Source organism: Pogona vitticeps, chromosome 11 (assembly GCF_051106095.1).
Source record: "Pogona vitticeps strain Pit_001003342236 chromosome 11, PviZW2.1, whole genome shotgun sequence".
NCBI classification, from domain to species: Eukaryota; Metazoa; Chordata; class Lepidosauria; order Squamata; family Agamidae; genus Pogona; species Pogona vitticeps.
This window is the reverse complement of record NC_135793.1, coordinates 5,855,275-5,870,430: the sequence shown is the minus strand read 5'-3', so window position 1 is coordinate 5,870,430 and position 15,156 is coordinate 5,855,275. Positions and strand designations below refer to the sequence as shown.

General features: G+C 41.9%; 1 protein-coding gene and 1 long non-coding RNA gene across 4 annotated transcripts in view; one reads left to right on the top strand and one right to left on the bottom strand.

Moving 5' to 3' along the window:
• Positions 1-221: 221 nt before the first annotated feature.
• LOC144584499 (uncharacterized) lies at positions 222-14,890 on the bottom strand. Its single transcript, XR_013538785.1, has 3 exons — positions 14,762-14,890; positions 4,972-5,042; positions 222-324 (listed from the first exon to the last, which is right to left on the bottom strand). It is a non-coding gene; the product is annotated as an uncharacterized LOC144584499 (long non-coding RNA).
• Positions 14,688-15,156, top strand: part of BRWD3 (bromodomain and WD repeat domain containing 3) — a 58,361-nt gene continuing 57,892 nt past the window's right edge. For all 3 annotated transcript variants that reach the window (XM_072981074.2, XM_072981075.2, XM_072981073.2), the window contains exon 1: positions 14,688-15,082. In XM_072981074.2, the coding sequence (XP_072837175.2) occupies positions 15,037-15,082 (46 nt within the window). In that variant the 5' untranslated portion in view covers positions 14,688-15,036. The remainder of the gene's footprint in view (positions 15,083-15,156) is intronic.

Sequence of the window (15,156 nt, the reverse complement as noted above, 5' to 3'; positions counted from 1 at the left end):
CCAGCACCACTGAAAACGTATCCGGAACTTTTGGGAGAAAGACAGAAGATGCAGCAAACTAAAGGGCTGCTTCTGTCTCCGCCCAACTGTGTTGATGAAGGTGGTGGTGGTGAGATTCAGAGAGAAATTCATACATAGCAGTGCCACATATCACCTGGTCTGATGGGTTTTGGATGAATTTTAAACGTGCCACCCAGTTCTTGTTTAGACCATCAGCTTCCCTGGATTTTAAGCTTTCACGGCATATTGTATATGTGTTGGGGCAGCCTTTCTAGAACTGGCGATATACAGCAAAACATGGAGTCGGTGTCCGAGGCAACTGGTCTGTGAAAAACAAATCTTTGTAACTGGCCACTGAGAAAAAGTATGAACATTCCTGATGCAAGATATGGTAAACTGTAACATCTTTGTCATAGTTATGCAAGGGATCAACTTGGGCCTCAATTCAAATCCACACTTAGCCATTTGATACTGTCCATTTGAAGAAAAGTAGTCGCTCTCATTCCTAATTTTCCTCTATGGAAAAAAGGGTTGTTGAATGAGTGAATTAGAAGATAAGCCTTTTTATATCTTAGAGCAATCTTGCCCTAAGATAGTTGCGTTAAAAGAAGGCTACTTATATATTATGCGATATAATCCATGCCAAAGTCACAAAAGTATACAAAAAGAAACCTAACCTTCTCCAGCCTGGCATCTTCCGGATGAGTTCAGCTACAACAGCCATCATCTGCAGCAAGCACAACCTTCTAGGCTATATGTCCTGGCATCACTACAGGAATTATAATGCATACAATGTGGAGCCTTAAACTTGCTGCCAGACCAGAGAAAGTCAGGCAGAATTTATGTTTCATTTTGAACTAACAAATTTCACCACAAAGGAAGAGCAAACCCTTAATTAACCCTCACCCCATGATAGCTGATTTGTATTAAATTCATTCAAATTGGCCCCACGGGGGTAGGGAGATTTATGCTGTCCTAGAACAGGTACAGAAGGAAAGATAACATTGGTAAGTGAGGCCCGACTCTTTGTAGAGTAAGCTAACACTGCAGTTATCGAAACTGTACTATAGGTTCCACCTTAGAGGAACAGAAGAACATCACAGGGATTAAACCAATGTAAAACACACATACAGGCATCACACATGAGCACACGCACCCACCCACCCAAAGAAAAAACACCGCCGAGAGCCAAATTAGATTTGATACCAACAGTGCCAGATGTTGAAACCCGATCTGCCACTCTCAAACCGAGTAGACAATGGAAACCGAAGCACAGTCTGGATGAACAGGAGGTCGGCCTGAGAGCTCAACAGTCTGACCTGCAACTTACTAGACAGTGCCCGGATCCCACCGGGTTGATGGCTTCTTTTAAGCCTAATTTAACTCAGCTTCAAGCCAAAGCCATCACAACGTGAGATGTTATCTCTATATACTTCAAGACAGCAGTAGGGCTCTTTTCAGAATGTAAAAGCAGACTGGCTGGATCAGAGCAGCGGTTCAGCCTTCTTCTCCTGTTAGTGGTCAGCCAAATGCCGCAGGGAAAAGGTCACAAGCAGGACAAAAATGAAAACAAACAAAGATCTCACCATCTTGACCAAGGTCCCATTCTCTTTAGGCTGGGCTGGGCAAAGCATGGTCTGTCTGCTGGCCACCACCCCCCCACAAGCCCAAAATGTGGGCATCTCAGCACTCCTGGGTCCCCATTGCCCACTCCCTCCGCACAGTCTTGTTCTGGTAATTGTTAAGAAGTCACTTTGTTTCCTATGAGGGCTATTTTGCCATATTTTTCCCCTGCAACCCTGGCTACATGATACCTCTCAAAACTGTAAGTTTTAAAAAAATCATTTTGGCCACTGGAAGACACAACAGGGCTTTTAAGAGTTTAAAAAGTAGAAGCTTTTAAAAAAAATTAAGGGGTGGACACAGTACAGAATCAGCCATCCAAGCTCCAGGGCTAAGGATGTCTAAGATCTCAGACCTCTGGAAGTTGCCCACCCCTGTATTGATTGCAATATTTACTTAGATATCTGTTTTATAGTCTTCAGTACCATACTGCTGGATCGCAGCTGTAACAAAAATATTAATCCCTTCCTGCACCCCAATAAGTGAATGTGTCAGTTCAGGTTTTGGTCTGTATTACTTTTGAGAATGCAAGGGAAAGAGAATCTGCATGAAAAATGTGAAGACACATTTTCCTTAATCTACACTTCTTTGTACACTTAATATAATGTCCTTTTGTATGTACCCCCTCCTGATGTGAATTTTTGTGCAAATTTCCCTAACACGTTTTTTTAATTGCAAGCTGCCTCGCATAATTATGAAAAGAGCAGATTTTGGCATGCGACCGTACTCCGATTTGTATTCAGGCAAACTTCAGACTAAACAGTCAACCCCTTCCTATTACAAGCTGCTCTTGCAACTGCTGGACCGAGATGCTTTAATTCTGCTATTCTCCCCTGCGCCCCCCCCAAACACAAAAAGAGGGAAATTAAGACAATACTGAAAACTAAATAAAATGAGAAATTCACAGAAAGAATGAGAAGATGAATTGGGTATAATACAACAGATGGGAGGGTGGTTTGTAGGCAAGTCTCTGGTTTTTACAACACAGCCTGCATCTGCTACTAATGATGGTAATAGACTGATTTATTAGCAAATCTGAGTAAATTAAGCCAGACGAGTAGGCTGTTTCTTTTCCAGCTTTTAGGGGGAAAGTAGTATCAGCCAGCAGGTGACTGGTTACATCACAGGGATAACCCTGTTTAATATTCAAGCAGGATTTATGTTAAGACTGCAAATGTAACGGAACAGTTGTGGGTTCTTTTTAAAAAAAAAAATAAAATAAAAGGGACCATATCAGTTTTGCAGAAAAGGATTAACAAAAATGATCCAAAATCCAAGATCTTTGTTTCTATAGCATCGTGTTATTGACAAAAGAAACCAACATTAGGAAATATAGGTGCAGCATCTTGATGTTAGTCTTTAATGTCTTTTACAGCCACAGTGATCTCAGGTCTAACCTATATGGTACACGTTGGGCTTCAAAAAGGTTTTGATGAGGGAAGGGTTTGGACAAGTAGCGGATGGGAAAGAAGTGCATAACCACTGAACTGCTTCCAGATCTTCCTTTCTGGATTTTATTTCCCTTCTAAAGGCTCTAGGGATCTCTGACATGCATCCATGTGTAATGTGTAGCTAAATCCCAACAGTCTGTTTACTGTCAAGTCAGAACCAATTTACAGAGACCCTACAGAGCTTTCAAGGTAAGTGACAACAGTTTGTAGCTGACGCTGAATTCTACTGGGAAACAAAAAAGCTGGAAGCCTTTTTTGTTTTTTATAGTGACAGTGAGCGAAGAAGTTAGGATCCTCATCTTAATTTTAAAAGCTGAACATTAGCTCAGTGAAACTAACGTTTATCATGACTTAGGCAAGATGTTTGGGACTTTTATGTTCCTTTTGCACCACCTTTAACTCAGTGATATCCAGTCTAAGGAAGGAGTTGGAAGCTGGCTTCTGTCTGTGATATTTTACTGGTTTGATGCTGGTTTAACTCTCTTTGTTTTTTGGACTGTAAGATTCATCAGTAATTGCCAAAGAAAAATTGCCTTTAAAATATGTCCACAATCATGTCCAAGTTGTTACACTGATGCCCTGCTTGATGATGACCTCATTAGACGAGGAAATCGCTTGACAACTAGTTTTTTACGATCGCTATTGTGATTGCAAAATGATGATTGAATGGGTTTTTTTCATTTGACGATCGGTTCCCTGCTTCGGGAACTGATTTTTCGCTTAACAACGATCAAAACAGCTGACTGGCGGGTTTTCAAAATGGCCGCCTGCTGTGCAAAATGGCTCCCCGCTGTGTTTTGGGACGGATTCCTTGCATTACAGGCACTGGAAAATGGCCGCCCTATGGAGGATCTTCGCTGGACGCTTAGGTATTTCACCCATTGGTACGCATTGAACCGGTTTTCGATGCATTTCAATGGGCTTTTTACTTTCGCTTGACGACGATTTCGTTCTACAGCGATTTTGCTGGAACGGATTATCCCCGTCAAGTGAGGCACCACTGTATATACATTTCCAAATCAAGTCCAAGGGTCCATCAAGGCTGAATAGGAACAGTCTGGTTCACATTGTCTTCAGCCACTATAAATCAACACAAGGACCAAAAGTCTTCACTCAAAAGCTCTGTTGAGATGTAGTGGAGTTGGAAAAGTTGAAAAGTGTTTTCTAGTCTTATCCACCAACTGCCTGCTAAGGAGATCTGCCTCATGTTTCAGCAAAGAACTGTAACTCAGAGGTAGAGAAAATGCTTTGAACACAGAAAGTGTTTGGCATCTTCCGGTACACTAGGGTGAACCAATGGGCCAGTGGTTTGACTTGACAATTTACTCTGTTACTTTGGAAACCACAGGACTAGCAAAGCATGGTCACTTAATTTAACTAAGTAATTGGTTATGCAACTCTTTATGGCTCCCACCAGTAGCTATTACAAATAATACATTCTCAGTAGCTTTTCAAGTGACTTGTTACTTTGTCATTAGATTTTTAAAAAATCAGTAAGAAAGAAAACGGCTTATAATTTTGAAAAGAACAACAACCCCAAAATGCTCCTCCAAAGCAATGATCAGAAAGGAGCAATTTTTCCCTTTTTATGCTGAAAAACAGATTACACAGACATCACTAGCTGCTAAACTATTTTCATAAACCAACCACCACTATGCCCTTGTCAACCCAAGGTATGAAATGGTATACATAATTAATACAGCTACTTCATTATTTCCATAATTCAACTCACTTCCATGGAACACGGTGATTCTTTGGTCTTATGCAAGATGAAACAAAAGCAAAACTAGGTCAGCACAACTGATCATATGATGCAAGATGTTTCCAACAAATGTTTATGATTTGTATTTGAGTTACATTGGATTTAGTTAGTTCTCAACTAGCAACTCATACTTACCTATCTCTTTAGGTGCTGCTTGATGAATCTACATCTGTGCCATGGAGTATCTATGCAAAATTGCTTGAAACCTAGAGAAAAGAGAGAAAAGTTTTTAAAAGTACTTTATCATGCACCATGCCAGGCTGGATTTGATATACGTTCAGAATTTCAGTCATGAGTTCAATCACTATCTGAAATACTCCTATTAATGATGTAATTTTCTGCAAAAGTACTCTCCTGGCTTGCTATAACTTTGTACATATATTTCGTGGTCATGTCACCAAGACTGATTCCACTTCGGATGAACCTTCACTCACTGACAATTCAAGTGTACAGCAATATGCACCTTCAGGGACAGAGATAAGGTGTTTTGCCTATACAATGCTGCAGGATGATAAACTAGGGTTTGCCACCAGGGATGCAGATGGCAAAAACTTTAATTTCGGTTTTGACTTCTTTCAGGAAGTGCTTTTATCATTTTTGTTTGCTTCATGTACTGGTTATTTCATTTTATAGGAAAAGGAGCATCTCTTTCCAGTAATTTTGTTTCATTTGCTCCAAAATGAGGGGCAAGGCAACAGATTTCTAAAAATAGGTAATATCCCCCCCAAAAAAAAAAATGGGAAAAGGCAACAGAGAATCAATCTACTCCAAAAGCAGGCAGTACATGAAAAAGAAAAATCATGCTCAGACCTATTCAAGCAGCCTGGTGACCCACTGGCACAGGCACACAACATGAACTCAAGCCCCCGTGCTTTTTTTTTTGTCTCTGTATGCCGTACATCTCAAAACTGAATCAGAAAAAGTAGTTGAATTAGTTTTGAATTTAGTTTTAAATTTAGCAATTCAAGGCAAGAAAGGTGAAGTTAGAGGTCCTACAGTCCAAGGTTAGGTATGTAGCCTCTATATCCCTATTTCTCCTTAAGATAATTCTTCTAAGTTTAGAAATGCCTCTTCCGCAACCATTTTTTCCTCTCTTTTTGGCCAAAGGGCCCCATGAATGTAACTACTGTACAAGCCCAGTTCCCCATCTGCTTGCAGTTACAAGATTAAAAAATTAACAAGTCTAACATGTTATAGGCACCATACATTTGCATGATTCTTTACTTGTTAAATATTTCCTTCTGAGGAATATAAGCCTGAAGAAGATGCACAAATGGGAAAAATTCATAAGTACTTTGGAGAAAATATGTAAAATCAGAATATCTACAGAAATAGTGACCATGTGGTTCAGAGTAGGGGGAAATGTTTTTAATGGCTGAAGATAAGGCCATTGTACTTTCAGGTTCCTAGAATTATTGGCTGAAATGTTGCTTAGCTTAGTAAGTTCTACTAACTAGAGTATGGCCATTGAAGCAGTGAGGATTTGGTGAGTCAACCCCATATTCTTTTGAGTCAAAAGGCAGAAACCCAGCTGGAAACTGTGAACAATGTACATTGCCATTTATTATATACATAATTTGTAATATACACGCATGAACCTTTAATCAATGTTTTAGAAATTCAAAAAGTTGTGTACAGAGGGAAATGAAACAGATACCAGGCTATTCCATTTTTAAATAAAAACATACTTCTTTTTTTCCACTTTCATTCCCATTTGTTGCCTTTTGTGATGTGTCTTTTCAGATTGCAAGCCTGTAAGCAGGGGCCGACTTTCTTTCAATTTATTGTTTATAAGATACTCCAAGAGAATATGTGGGTTGAAGACCAAAATGCTAAAAAATAAAGGCATTTTGTGACATGAATACTTTGTGCAAAGAATACTTTGCAGCAACCATATAGTTCTCTGACACAAAACATAATGGTGACCCAGCAACCATGATACCATAATTCAATCCTTAATGGACTATGTTACATTTTATAATACAGTATTTGTTCCTTCCAGTACCTTGAATAGTTTTTTAAAAACTTGCAATAATAAACATCATGTGCTGTTAAATCAATTCTGACATATGGCAACCTTTTTTAGGGTTTTCCTGGTACAGAATACTAGAAAGTTGTTTAGCATTTCCTTCTTTGGGTGTGTGTGTGTGTGTCCAAGGACTTTGTAGCTTGCCCAAGGATACACAGGCTGGCTCTTGTTTATTATTTAATTTAATTTATATGCCGCCCACTCTGCCCAAAGGTCTCTGGGCGGCTTGCAACAATTTTCTCAGGAGGCACAGTGGGGAATTGAACCCTCAAGCGCTGGCTCCCCAATCAGAGACCTAAACCACTGAGCTATCCAGCCGGCTATCACTTGGAATGATAAATATATATTTTGCAACTCTACAGCCTGAAAGTTTCTCCAGAAGCCAACTGAATTTGGACAAAGAAACGCCTGCCACAAGTCTGCTGCTCTTAGGAGCCATGCTTGGTTATAGAGCTCCACCTAGGGGAGATGTCAGTAATAAAGCCACGGGGAGGAAACAAAACGCTTGGTAAACTCTTTGTTCTTGCTGATCTCTTAACTCAGAGAGAAAAATTAAAGCCCTGCTTAGACAAAAAGGGCTATTTTTCCCATCATTATTTCTGAAATTTGCATGAACTGTGTGTGCCCAAACTAGGTCCCTCAGCATCCTTCGGACATCTTCCATTTTGCTGTTAGCCTTTTAAAACGGTATTGCCCAAAAGAAGGCACAGCGTTCCAAGTGAGGTCAGACCAGGACAGAATGGAGTAAACCATCTACTTCTCATGGTCTGGACACTATACTTCCATTCACTGTTCATGCAGCCCAGAACAGAATTTGCTTTTTTTAAAAAAAAAGTTGTCATATGAACCTGCTGCTTTCATCTGTCTTCAGATGAGTCTGGAGAGATATTGACTACTGTTCATTAAAGTGTACACTGAAATAAATTTGTTAGCCTTAAAGGTACAACAAAACTTTTTTGTTTGTTTATTTTAACAAACAAACATATTTGTATGAGCTTGTAGACAAAGGGCCTTTTCGGCAGCTGCCCCCAGACTATGGAATGCCCTCCCGACTGAAATTCGTCTGGCGCCGACATTGATGACATTTCGGTGCCAGGTCAAAACCTTCCTGTTCCAGAAGGCTTTTAATTGAAATAACATCAACTGTGGGTCCTGATGGCAATTTTAATTGTATTTTAATCATTTTATCTTTTATTGTATTTTAATTGAATTTTAATTGTTGTAAGCCGCCCAGAGACCTTTGGGTAGAGTGGGCGGCATATAAATTAAATAGATAAATAAATAAATAAAATATTTAAGGGAACTTGGAAACAATCTGATACAGTTAACATGTGAATGTAAACTTCCTTAGTAATAACTTAGACTAATGGTTGTTGTGGGTTTTTTGGGCTCTTTGACCGTGTTCTGAAGGTTGTTCTTCCTAACGTTTCGCCAGTCTCTGTGGCCAGCATCTTCAGAGGACAGCACTCTGTGCTTAGACTCATTACTTCTGACTAACACATGAAAAGGCTCTAAACCCAATGTATATATTATAAGACTTTTTTTAAGAGTAAAAAATTATGTTAACATTAACAGGAAGTTTACTTGTTAAAACGTTAGTTTTGATATGCCTTTAGCCATGGGTCCTTTTTTAGGAGAAAGGCAGGATAAAAATTCTTTAAATTAATAAATAAAATAAATGTCAGCCCATAATCCCCCTCCCTAGAAGGAAAAGAATCTATACCTTTTTCAAAACAATAATACTAGGTAGCTGAAGTTGCCCACCTCTGGTTACACACTTTTAGCGTAAGTTTACTTGTGTAGTCTGCCTTTAGGTTCTGCACCTTGTCAGCAGTTACAAGGTAGCTACTGTACTGAGATTACAGTAACCAATTCCTATGACTGTGCAACAACACACAAATAGGTTAGTCTCTCATTGTTTATGTTTGAAAAGTAATGCTGCTTGGAGTAAAACCATTGTCCAACTGTTTCTGAGTCAAATGAAAGTGGGATGATTTGCACAGTCCCTCACCCTAAAGGCTAGACTAGAAAAGACGACTAAACCTACTGCAGGCTTTAGACATCCTGCAAGTGGCTAGAAGTATGTCTGTTTGAATGAAACAGAAAATGAAAAAAATTAAGAAATACGAAAAAAAAGAACGAAACCTCTCTTTGTGCAGGTTGGGGTCCTTTTTATTGCAGAAACGGCTGAACTGGCAGATGCAGACAGCTAAGCTGCTACATTTTGAATCCAGTTCATTTTGACCACTTTAGGACCACTGCAAATTTGTCTATTGGAAGGAAAAGGAAAGTGAAATGAACATGGTGTGTGTGTGTGTAGTGATGGGGACAGATTGCTTCTTTTTGTTGATCCTCAACTGGTTATGAGGCATCTTACACCTATGGCTCTCTCTTCACTTGCACAGAACATTATGGAATTTTCTATGGCAGAGCTTTTCGTTGTGTTGGAACGAACTGCACGTGAAGAGCTTCTTGCCTTTTAATCTCAATTTCTAGTTTGCTCTTGTCTTTTGCTAAGGCAACCCCGAATCTATTCACACTTGCCTAATATTATGTTGCTATCCATGAGCTGTAATCCATTTTGCTGTGGTGTAACATGCCTTTGACAGACATTATGCCCAGTCAAGGCAGATTGTGCAAGTCAATTATGCGGTCGGTCACTTGGTTCCCATTGTGACTGATTGCATAAGGAGCTGATGGAAATGCTTCCCAGATAGAATTTCTACTTGGCATTATTGTAGCTACTGTGGCCACAATGTCAAGTTAAGTCCATGCAGTTATACAACAGGATTCTGGCCACAAACTGATACTAAAGAATACAGTGTTTACCCGAAAATAAGACAGGGTCTTATATTAATTTTTGTTCCAATAAACACATTAAGGCTTATTTTCAGGGGATGTTTTATTTTACAGTCATGTTATCTTATTCTAGTTGCTGCACAATGGTGGAGGACAGGATTTCACTTAACTGGGGCTTATTTTTTGAGTAGGGCTTATATTACAAGCATCCTGAAAAATCATACTAGGGCTTATTTTCAGGTTAGGTCTTATTTTCAGGGAAACAAGGTATTATGAAACAATATATGACAGATTTTCTCTAGAAAACCTAAGCCCTGTGATTCTTTTTCCCTGTCCCACATCACTGTATGTGCCTTGTTTAATCCATTTCAAGACACCAGCAAGCTTTTGGGTATGAGTGAATCGAGTGTATCAGGTTTCTGCATGCAAGTATACTTGCAGGCTGGTATTTTAGCATACAATAGAAACCTGCCTGAGGAATTCTGCCCAACCCGACACAGGAGGGTTGGTGTGATCACCTCTGAAAGAGGTACTCAGCTGCTGTGTGGGTTTACAGTGACTCTATATCTTCAAGATTGCCAGAGGTTACTGCATGTGAACACCAACCATCCATTCCGTGAATGGGAGGCAATTTTATTCTAGAACCAATCAACATTCAGCCAAAGATCTCCAAAAGTACTGTACAAGTTGTCAAATCTTTGAGAAGTGGCCAGGACTTGGACTTTCTCTGTACTATAGCTGACATGCATCGGGGCAACTGTCATGTTTCAGAATGTGGCAACTCATATTAATTTGCTAGATTACTTTTAAAGAACAGACTTTCCCCCATTCAAACCCGACTGATTTCAAGCAATTAACAGAAAATTATGCAGTTCTACAATTGTCTTTCAAGGACTCTTCAATGTAAGCTACATAGTTTGGACACTATATAATGGTTAGCACTTGACTGAGGCTTCAGATAACCACATTTCAATCCTTACCAAGACAACGGACTGACCAGGTGGCTTTCAGAACCTCAGTCTCTGATCCTGACTTACCTCACTGGTTGGTGTGACATTAAAGCAGGCTAGACGAAAACCATATATGCTCATTAAATGCAATTCATTTATTTGATTTCTATCCCGCCCATCTAGACCAAAGGTCTACTCAATATATCATAAAGTAGTATGTAATAACTGCTTGAAAAAAACAAACAATTATAGACCTCAAAAGAGCCAGGACTATTTCACCTACCATATATTTCAAGTACCCCGGTAAAAAGCTAAGTGCAAATGCTGCAAGTAGGGGTGGAGTCAGCATGCATCATAGGAGGCAAATTTGCCAGAAAGCAGGACTTATCTATGGCATCTTGTCAAATGGCAATCCTAAGATTTGTACTCTGTATGTAAAACAGCCCATAGTAAACTGTTTTAGAGTGCTTATTTCACTGTAAGAATGATAACACAACAAGGGGAATGGAGAGGATATTAACAACCTTAAAAATTACAGAAAGGGAAGAGGCTGAGGATGGCAGAAAAGAGTCAACATTATGCATGTCAGAAACTGTGTCAGTCCTTTCCCCAGCCACTGCTTTAACTACCTCCTCATTTGGGCAGAGAGGTTGAAGTACAAGTCTGTCAGCACAAAAGCATGTACAGCTTACTACGGTATAGTCAAAGAACTTGCAACGCTGTGCATATTCAGCATAAGCCCTTCTTTTGTTTCAACCGTCTGTGGCCAATGTGTATGGTGAAGATTAAAAAGCACAGAACACAGATATTTAGAATAAATTGATGCAAATGTATCTGCCCATAACATAGGTAACGATATAAGAAATATGGCTTAAGATGTGGGAAGAATGGCTAACTTTCAAACTGCTGCAGCCTTCACTGGGTTTAATTTTTCTTTAAAAGAACCATCAGAACCTTAGCCCTCAATTTCAGAGATATTTCTGAGTGACATAGGCTGCAGCCCTGGAGATAGCATGTCTTTCCCTCTCTACTAATATCCATAAAATTCTTTAAACACACATACACACCCAAGTCCATAAAGCTTTACTCATTTTTCACATTACCCCATTACCATTCTGATCCAAAAGTCAAGGAATGCCTATGTATTCCTCACAAAACTAACGGTAAGTTCTCCACTTGTCAAAAGAGCTACAACCTCCTTCACATTTCTGACATGAAAGGCTGCTATCCCTCTCAGTTGTCCAGTGTAATTTGTTCAACAGATCTTTATGCCGTAATGAATCGTATCAATGTTAGGATAACCAGCAACCTCCTTTTTGGTGTTAATGACAATCTCTCTTAAAAATTTCCTTAGGTCCTATCAACTCCTCTCTCTTTCTGTCTATGTCTATAAATATATATATAAAGAACAATAAAATGTGTCTATGTATACATATACTGTACATACCCCAAAAGAGTACATACTCTAAATCCAACATTAGCCCTAACTGCTAGAGTAGGTGTATTGAAATTAATGAGGCTTGTTAATAACAATAATGTGCTATCAAGTTAATTCTGACTTATAGTGGCCCTTTTCAGGGTTTTCTAGGTACTCAGGAGTGGTTTTCCCTTCTTCTGGAGGCACCTGAGACTGTGCAGCTTGCCCAAGGCTACACAGGATGGCTCTTCTTCCTGGAGGCCCAGTGGGGAACTGAACTCCCAACCTCTGGCTCCAGAGCCAGAGACCTAAACCACTGAATTATGGAGCCAGCTATGAGACTTGTTAGCCACAGCTAATTGAAATCCTGTTGATCTCAATCGGTCTCTTCTATCTCGGACTAACATTGTACATAACCGACACCTGTGTGGGTGTGAGTGTGGATTTGTCTGGGTTAAATGAAATTTTCAGTTGATAAAAAGAATTTAAAATCAACAATTGAAAATTCAATTCGTCGTATGATGCCCTGGCGCACACTTGGTCATAGGAATAAGAGTAAAAAACCAAACCCTAAATTCCCAAACAGTAATACAGCATCAGTTCTATTAAATAAAATGGGTCAGCAAGGTGACACGTGTGTAGTGTATGAGAGACATAAATTAATTTGTAGGTCTGTGTACCACAGGATGGCAACTACTCCCTCAATATGTTTGTATAATGAAAAGGCTGCGTGTTTCTCCTGTTTTCCTATTAAAACATGCCAGCTACCACTACAGCAACACTTTTAAATTTTAAATACGAAGAATCCCCATAATTAATGCACACGGGTAACCCCCTTTAGAGCCACATAACACCTCTACTTTGGGAAGCTGAGAAACCTTTTTCTACAATTAGTCACAAAACTAAAATATAAAAATATCAACAAGGTAGCTTCACCTCAACCTGTTATTTAAAAAAGAGCCACATTACTTGAAGAAATACCCCTTTCAAATGGTTTCCCTTGAATTTTGAATAGTCTGTACTGAAAGGAGGAGCAAACCACTTCCCAGTAGTCACAGACAACTATTAAATCTCCTTCCTTAAGACCAGATACTTCCTCTTATTCCTTAAATGAGATTCCAGGAGGCGATGAAAACAGATCCCTTTCTTATACTTCTAACACACACAAAAAGAGAACCTGCACTCCCTCAAGTTACTCTCAAGAACATCTAGTCCTTCTCTGAAATTTATTCTGATCCTAAACTTTCTCACTCATCTCTGTTTTATAAGATGCTCTAAATCTTATTAAGATGTTGTACACTCTGTAAATAAATCACACATTGGGGGGGGGGGGAGAGAAACTAATAGTCCTTACAAGGACTAAGCACAACCACACACACATACATGTGTGTGAGTATCTATCTATCTATCTATCTATCTATCTATCTATCTATCTATCTATCTATCTATCTATCTATCTATCTATCTATCTATCTATCTATCCACCCACACATATAAGCACATACTGTATATACATACATACACAGAGACACATATATATGTAGTTGTGTGTGCACACACATACACAGAGAGCACTTGGTGACCTAAGAACAGCCACCTATTTAGCCCCTAGTTACACCTAGACCCTAATTACATTATAAAATATAGATTATACATATAACCTATATATTATATAGATTATATGTATACATAATATATAATACCCATAATCTATATATAATAATCTATAACATAATAATCTATATATTATGTCATTAGGGTCTAGGTGTGCATACATACTTACACACACACACACACACACACACACACACACACACACACACACACACACACACTTGGTGGCCTAAGAACGGGCCCTTCTCTAGTCCCAGGGGGTGGCCCTGGGTTCAAATCCCACCGGGCCGCAACCCCCTTCTTTCCCGGCCTAACCGACCGCCCCAGGCTCCCCACCGACGGACAAAAGGGGGGGCAGTTGTTGTTGTTTAGTTGTTGTGTCCGACTCTTTGTGACCCCATGGACCAGAGCACGCCAGGCCCCCCTGTCTTCACAGCCTCCCAGAGTTGGGTCAAATTCGTGTCGGTCGCTTCGGTGACACCGTCCGTCCATCTCCTCCTCTGCCGTCCCCTTCTCCTCTTGCCAAGACACCCCCCCAAAAAAAACACACCCCACCTCCTGTCAGCGGAGGGAGCCGAGGCCTCCTCCCCTCCTTCTCCCCCCCCCCGCAGCCGAAACCCACCCGACCCCAAAAGGCCCTCCCTGGACCGAGAGAGAGAGAGCGAGAAACAGGGCTGGCGGGGAAGGAGCGAAGAAAGCGCCGAGCGAGCCCCGCCAGGGGGACCCTCCGAGGCGGAAGGCGCCTGGGTGCTCGAGGCCGAGGCCGGGGCCGGGGCCGGGGCGGCGCCCAGGCCTAAGGCCTCCAAGCCGGCCCTCCTCCTCCTCGCCTTCCCCGCCTCTTCCGACCCTTCGCCTCACACACGCCCCGGGAGCCCCGCCGGCCGGCCGGCCTGCCTGCCATCGCCCCCGCGCGGCCGGAGGCTCCGCCGCTGCCTGCCTGCCTGCCTGCCTGCCTCTCGCTCGCTCGCTCGCTTCCCTGCCTGCCTGCCTGCCTGCCGTCCGTCCGTCTTCTCCCGGGTCTGCCTTCCTCTCCTCGCCCGCTCGCCCGCCCGCCCCACTTGACCGGGGAGGCGCTTCCCCCTCGTCGCCCTTTCTTCTTCTTCTTCTTTTTTTTACCTCAGCGGTGCCTCGATGGAGGCAGCGGCAGAGGCGAGGTGTCGGCGGCGATGAGGAGGCGTCGGCGCCGTTGGCCCCCGGACTGAAGCAGCGGCGGCGGCGGCGTCCCCTCAGCGACCGGCCACCCGCCGCCGGGCCCGGCGTCCCCTCAGCCCGTCCGCCCGCCCGGGCGCTTCTTCCTTCAGGGCCGGCCCGGCTCGTCGTTGTCCTCCTCCTCCTCTTCGCCCGCGGCTCCTTCCCGGACGGGGCCTTCCTCGTCTTTCCCCCTCAGGACCATGGCGGCGGCGGCAGCTCCGGCGGCCGCGACCCAGCTGGAAGCCGGTGAGTCCCCGGGAGGCTGAGGGGGCGGCGGGGCTGGGCTGGGCTGGGCGCCCGTCTGTCGGCCCTCCTTTAAC